We start from the raw sequence: 7,434 nt of genomic DNA on the forward strand, positions 1-7,434 counted from the left end.
ACGATCTCTGCAAATCTATAAACGATCAGGTATAATCTCCGTCCATCTTCCTCTCTTCTCACTTTATTGTTTCACATTTTATATGGATGAAGAGTAAAATATCGGGAGAAGCGATCAGCAAGATCGGGAAATCACTGTCCACGAGGAGCCGATAGATACATGGGGGGGATGAGATCTTCCTGGGACTAGAGATGGCGCAGACCCTCCCTGTAATGTGTCTGATCGATTGTTTCCTGCCCAGTCTGTTCGCGATCAGATCTGATGGTGGGAATATGTATAAAGGACTGAACTGATAAGAGATCTGATCGTTTCCGGGAGACACAAGGACCTGAATCTCACGATTTGTATAGATGTCCCGGCATCTAAACGGAACCGCAGAAAAGCTACGGGAATCCCGGCGATACCGATCACCACTGTGATACTTATATGTCCGGTCAGTGCAGGAGACACAATTACTTATTCTGCCGTTACCATATGACGTATATATACGGTACTGATGTAACCTGCAGTCAGATTATATATCACAGACCGCGATCCCGGAGCAGCACAATATATACAGTATAAAGCGGCTGCACCGGTATAAACTCGGTCACAAATAAAGATAATTGTAGCAGATAGAAGCCCCAGCTCTATTATAGACAATGTGGCGGCTCTTAGAAGAGCCTTTGGGGTGACAGCAGGAGGCGGAGCAGGTTACTTGGCGCTGGTGTACTTGGTGACTGCCTTGGTGCCCTCGGACACGGCGTGCTTGGCCAGCTCTCCAGGCAGCAGCAGGCGCACGGCGGTCTGGATCTCCCGGGAGGTGATGGTGGAGCGCTTGTTGTAGTGAGCCAGGCGGGAGGCTTCCCCTGCGATGCGCTCGAAGATATCGTTGACAAAGGAGTTCATGATGCCCATGGCCTTGGAGGATATGCCGGTGTCAGGGTGGACCTGCTTGAGCACCTTGTACACGTAGATGGCATAGCTTTCCTTCCTGGTCTTCCTCCGCTTCTTACCATCCTTCTTCTGAGTCTTGGTCACGGCTTTCTTGGAGCCTTTCTTGGGCGCTGGGGCAGACTTGGCGGGATCAGGCATTATGATCAATCACAATAATCCTTCACTAGAACAGAGAGAATAATGATGCCTCCTCCTCCCACCGCAGCCGTATTTATAGGCAGCCCATGCAAATGAGAAATGCTGTCTGCTCGCTGTTCTACTGGAGGAGCAAATCATGTGACCTGTGGGAGCGTCATAAGCCCCACCCAGTGCAGTTTATTGGTGTCTCGTTAATTCTCGTCACCATTGGCCGGATTCAAATCTACCCAATCACAGGAGCCGGAGGGCGGAGCAGAAACCTATAAAAAGCAGCAGAAAGGAAATTACGGTTACATCACAGAAAGGCTTCTTTTGAGCGTTTTAGGTTTTACTTATCATTATGTCTGGACGTGGCAAACAAGGAGGGAAGGTTCGGGCTAAGGCAAAGACCCGCTCATCCCGGGCAGGACTCCAGTTCCCTGTCGGTCGTGTACACAGGCTTCTCCGCAAAGGGAACTACGCCGAGAGGGTGGGCGCCGGTGCTCCGGTCTACCTTGCCGCTGTGCTGGAGTATTTAACTGCTGAGATCCTGGAATTGGCCGGTAACGCCGCCCGGGACAACAAGAAGACCCGCATCATCCCCCGTCACCTGCAGCTGGCCGTGCGCAATGACGAGGAGCTGAACAAGCTGCTGGGTGGGGTGACCATCGCCCAGGGAGGCGTCCTGCCCAATATCCAGGCCGTGCTGCTGCCCAAGAAGACCGAGAGCAGCAAAGCGGCCAAGAGCAAGTGATCACCGCTTATCCCAGATCATCCCGAACACCAAAGGCTCTTCTAAGAGCCACCACATTGTCTCCTACAGAGCTGGCACCGCTGATCTCGGGTGTGATAGGGATCTGGGCTGTTATAGGGACTAAACAGAACATCCTGCACATTTTATCTAATATAGGACACCGTGCGGGTTGTGCAGAATGTAGTTGGTATGTGAGGGGGTAATTCTCTTTTGTAACTACTACGCTTTAAGATTGTTCTCACGATGTAGTTTACGGATCCTCTACAATAGACAGGACCGCAGTGTAGAGATGGCGCCCCCTATACTGTAGCCTCCTGTGTAATGGAAGCTCCTGAACACATCGGATCTCCAGCCGCAATACACAGCGAGGCTTCCATCCAGCCGATCAGGGGTCATCGCTTCTCCATCGCTGGTTACATAAAGATCCCGGCACTCGCTGTATACAGTGCCCGGGAATAATCGCCCCAGAGATCAGCCAATAAGCGCTCAGTATCCGGCTATAAAACTTATTTTCCCGCTCATTCTACAACTATCGCTGTAGAATGAGAATAATGAATAAATAAAAATATAAATGACACAAATATAATTAAGAATAAAATGAGGGAAGTTGTAGTAAACTAAATATTCTCAGCTGGGTCGCTCGGAGTACAATAACATTGATCATGAAACATAATAGTCATCTCAGAGCCCTTTAGCTACTAGAATTATTGGTTAAAATAGATAGTAATCACATAAACATTAAATACTTAACCCATTATTGCACTAATAAAACAGACAGCTCAGAATTTCCTTCACTTCACCGATCTGTTATAAAAAGTAACAATCCCGCTAGATTTTGTTGTGATTTAACGAATGAGACACTAGGAAAAACTTTGTTACTAAGAAAATGTCTCAATATTAATTCCAATAAAGAAACATGAAACACCATTTGAATAGTTTTGGTTGGACACGATGTATGATATCGCACTGTGTGTATGCTACCAATTAAAATGTGAGTCCTATGCGCAATATTCGTAAATTATAGTCCTGAACTAATAGTAAAAGGCCGGTGTACACTCACCGCTCACCCTATCTCGGCTCAGCTTGTGAATAAATCGGCCGCGCATGGAAGCCTGAAGGGGAGAGATCGGTGGGGTCTATTTTAACCAATAATATTAGTAACCACAGGGTCCTGAGATTACTTTTATGATAAATGGTGTGTGTGTACGTATATTATATATATAATTTTTTATTTCTTTTTTTTCTCTCCCCTGTAACTTTCCTCACACTGACACGCGTTATATCCAGATCGGGAAGGATTTCATCAATGACGGGCCCAGGAATCTCTCCCCCCCCCACTAAGACTTCATCAGGTCTAAATACACGGTGATCGCTGACAAGTAAAATGGATTGTAAAACAACCGCACGGTTAGTGTTCACACTGGGCGATCTCTTGCAGCAGAGTGACATAATATCGGAATTTATTACATTAAATAACAAAATGACAATGTATAAAATACAGGATAGCTTTCCCCGCCGCATTCTCAGCAGTGTCAGGCTGCAGGGTGTGATCGGTATCAGGTCTGGAATAGGACAGGGACGACCCCGAATTCACCCACCATTGTGATGTCAGCCCCGGACATAGTGTCCCCTCTCCTACCGCATCAGCCTCACTAGAATCCCCCTGATCGGCCCCAACAGTTTCCCATCCGCCGCCTTTTTCTTCCTATTTACAGAAACCAGAGGAATGTAGTCACGTGTACAGGGAAGAGGACGAGACAAAGGGAGAAACGATCAGAAGAGCGGGAATTTCAAGTTAACTGCGTTGATCATCCAATGAGCGAACATTCGTGTCTATAACTCCACCTAGAGTTAACCCTTTAGTGTCCGCTCGTTTCCCCTCTATGCACCAATTACGATCCCAAGTGTCGGGAGACTGAAGCCAGCAGCACCGATCACACACAGGCGCATTACACTGCAGGAACGATCTACATCACTATAGTAACTGAACATAACTCAGCACTGAGGGTTAACTGCAGAGGACAATCCCGGGATCCTGCTTATGAGGACAGGCGGAGTATAGGAGCAGAACAATGGAGAGGATCAGGAATCAGCTCGTTCTATAGACAATTTGGTGGCTCTGAAAAGAGCCTTTGTGTTGTATGCGGGTCCCGATTAGATCTAAGCTCTCTCCCCACGGATCCTGCGGGCCAGCTGGATGTCTTTGGGCATGATGGTGACCCTCTTGGCGTGGATGGCGCACAGATTGGTGTCCTCAAAGAGTCCCACCAGGTAAGCCTCGCTGGCCTCCTGCAGGGCCATGACCGCCGAGCTCTGGAAGCGAAGATCGGTCTTGAAGTCCTGGGCGATCTCTCTTACCAGGCGCTGGAAGGGGAGCTTCCGGATCAGCAGCTCGGTGGACTTCTGGTAGCGGCGGATCTCACGGAGAGCCACTGTACCTGGACGGTAGCGGTGAGGCTTCTTCACCCCACCAGTGGCGGGAGCGCTCTTCCTGGCGGCCTTAGTAGCCAGCTGCTTGCGGGGAGCTTTCCCTCCGGTGGATTTACGAGCGGTCTGCTTGGTCCTGGCCATGATTCTCTGTACACGTACACAGCGGAGAAGTGATGAGAAGAGAGGAAAGAGCGGAACATTTATACTCCTGGTCTCATCCCCATTGGCTCATGTAAACCCCACCCCTGCATCCCATTGGCTGATTCTTACAACCAATGAGCCCGCCAAAATACATGTGACGTCAACAATTGATCTTTGTTAGAAAGAGGCAGGACCCATCCTCGCCCTATTCTGCCCTTCCCTGCGGATTGTCGTAACTCCCGATAATAGCGCCCTCCCCCGTGTCCCCTCAGACATGATGCGGTACCGCATTTCGGGTGTTCACACATTGCCTGCCGCTCCCCTATATTCAGACTCTATTCGGGACTGCATGACTTTATATAGTAATAAAACTAAGCAGCAAACTAACCCTCAGGATGGGGGAAATAATATGTGCACAACCTATTACCCAAAGGGTTACATTTATCCCCCAATGTCTGGCAAGTCAATAATTTCCATAATCCCGTTTATCCTTAGGGCGTCTATCACAGCAGTGTAAATCCTTATAGTTTATACATAGGATCTACAATGTGTTACAATAGTGACACCTGGTGGAGAGATTTATAATCTTTTTGTTGCCGATTTGTAACAATATTTATACTTCCCCCAAGCGCTGACCCTACAAGTGTTACAGCGGCAGAAAGATACAATGGTTGGTTACAGATCAGACTCAGCTGAGTGTTCATAAGGGGATCTAGAATTAGTAAAGGCAGATGTATTGGGATTGATAAAATATAATAAAGTGATGATAATATAGAAGGGATTTATATCACTGTATTATATCCTTTATGTATCCCGGGGGTGACACGGGCATTGATCGTACAGCTCTGTCTGGAGGAGGTGGTGGCTCTGAAAAGAGCCTTTGTGGGATAAGTACAGGACGAGTCTCCCGATTATTTCTTAGCCGCGCTCTTCTTGGCTTTAGTCACCTTCTTAGCCGGGCTCTTGGCAGCTTTGGGTTTGGCCGCCTTCTTAGCCGGGCTCTTGGCCACCTTCTTAGGAGCAGCCTTCGGCTTCTTGGGGCTCTTGGCCGCTGCAGGCTTCTTGGCTTTCTTCGGGCTCTTGGCCGCTGCAGGCTTCTTGGCTTTCTTCGGGCTCTTGGCCGCGCTCGGAGCCTTCTTTGGCTTCCTAGGGGATTTGGTCGCTTTCTTAGCTGCTGCAGGTCTCTTGGCCGCAGCCGCCGGCTTCTTCTTGGCCGCCTTGTCCTTAGTCTCCTGCTGGTTCTTGTTGATCTTGAAGGATCCGGAGGCGCCGCTGCCTTTCACCTGGAGCAGGGTTCCCTTGGTCACCAGCCCCTTGATGGCCAGCTTCAGGCGGCTGTTGTTCTTGTCTACATCGTATCCTCCGGCAGCCAGAGCCTTCTTCAGGGCGGCCAGAGACACCCCACTGCGCTCCTTAGAGGCGGACACGGCTTTAACGAGCAGCTCGGACACGCTGGGACCGGAGGGTTTGTGACTTTTCTTGGCGGCCCCTGCGGCTGATTTCTTCGGCTGCTTCTTGGATTTTGCGGCCGGTTCGGCGGGAGGAGCAGCGGCTGGTGCGGTTTCTGCCATCTTAGAAATCAAAACTACAGAAATATCGTGAACGATAAATGCTGAGACCGGAGCTGCTGGCGCCTCTTATATGTGCAGCGGCTGCGCAATGATTGGCTGCTGAGATGTCACCGTCCGGAGCTGCTATTGGCTGACACAGAGAACAGGCCCCGCCCCATCCCGTCTGGACCCGGCCAAAGTTCCGCTACAACCTTGTGCTTCCCTGCCCGGGATAAAAGATCTTTACCGGCTAGAACCGGACAGGAGAGATCCCCTTCTCCGTGTCTTCCTCCTCCCCAACATCCCCCCTAGCAGTTTATACCCGTGACTGGCGGAGGTGCCGGGGAGGAGCCGGGAGGAGGCCCCGGGATCTCCGTCACAGTCTTCCCGATCTGCACATCACTGTGTATCCGGGAAGATAAATCTGCTGCTGGGGATCGTTCCTTCTATTCCCGGCACCGGTCACCATCACACCGATCTTTAATACAACATCTACCGTCCAGGAAGCTGATTGTACGATGCGGAGACGGCCTGGAGCTGCTGAGAGCCCCGGAGGGTAACACAGGCGGCGCCTCCGCTCACTGCCGGCTCCCTGTCCTGATATATAGATATAATACGGACAACGTGTCCATTTACTGACCCGGAGATGATGGGGGGAGTTGTCTACAAGTGGATGTGATGACTGTTCTCTCCTTCATCTTCCTTACAGCTTCCCGACCCATAACACCCGCAGATGTCTCCTCATGTCTGCAGAGAGCACTTGGCCCGGGTGCGGGGGGGAGGAGGAGGATTTGGACCTAGAGCTGGGGCTCCTACCCCTGGGGATATTCTCTCACATCCCGGCTGTGCAGGAGGTCAGGGGGAAGGGGATACAGATTCTCCATGATGGGGAATTATGTGATCTCCCTGTTGTTATTCTTTGTAATCTCCAACGTGTTTTGAAGCCACCGGGCAGGAGCTGTCACAGCTGATCCGGCTTCGGGGAGTGTTCGGGCCGGGAACTGAGGAAGGAGATGCCGCAGTTATAAGATCTGATCCGGTCCCCGACTGAAGCTCTGGAAGTAGAAGTGGTCGGGTCGGAGGATCGTGTCCGGGCTGCTCAGCGGTGAGAAAGGAGACAGTGATAGCGGGAACCGGCAAGGACAGAGCGGAGGGAGCGGAGAGCAGTGACGGGGGTCAGAGGGGCTGAAGATGGAAGGAGAAGTGAAGAGAACAAAGAAGTCAGAATCCTGATCCAGATACAAGAGACTCCGTATTCTCTGTAGGATCCTTCCACCTCACAGAATGTCTTCTATCCCCAGATCCCTCGTCTGTTAAGTGATGACCCCGAGGATCCTATTGTGATTTCTCTCACAGATTATCTCCATTACAGGACCTGCTTGTATATTACCAGGATGACATCGGGGATTCTTATATTGGTTGTATATATGGTCCTGATAACAGAGAACATTATACCTGGGAGAGAAAGCCCTATCCCGGCCGCTGCACTGATACTTCCATGTCATA

The 7,434-nt window shown here is 50.3% G+C and overlaps 2 protein-coding genes across 2 annotated transcripts; both read right to left on the bottom strand.

The window, feature by feature from the left end:
* Window positions 1-213: 213 nt before the first annotated feature.
* LOC130348341 (histone H2B 1.1) lies at window positions 214-1,089 on the bottom strand. The gene has a single exon (XM_056554745.1). It carries the CDS (start codon window positions 1,072-1,074, stop codon window positions 694-696), a length of 381 nt encoding a protein of 126 aa, XP_056410720.1. The 5' UTR covers window positions 1,075-1,089; the 3' UTR covers window positions 214-693.
* Window positions 1,090-5,269: 4,180 nt separating this feature from the next.
* Window positions 5,270-5,971, bottom strand: LOC130348330 (histone H1B-like). The gene has a single exon (XM_056554735.1). The coding sequence runs from the start codon at window positions 5,947-5,949 to the stop codon at window positions 5,290-5,292; it is 660 nt and encodes a 219-aa protein (XP_056410710.1). The 5' UTR covers window positions 5,950-5,971; the 3' UTR covers window positions 5,270-5,289.
* Window positions 5,972-7,434: the final 1,463 nt, after the last annotated feature.

The sequence above is a fragment of the Hyla sarda genome, unplaced genomic scaffold (assembly GCF_029499605.1).
Source record: "Hyla sarda isolate aHylSar1 unplaced genomic scaffold, aHylSar1.hap1 scaffold_88, whole genome shotgun sequence".
Lineage (NCBI taxonomy): Eukaryota > Metazoa > Chordata > Amphibia > Anura > Hylidae > Hyla > Hyla sarda.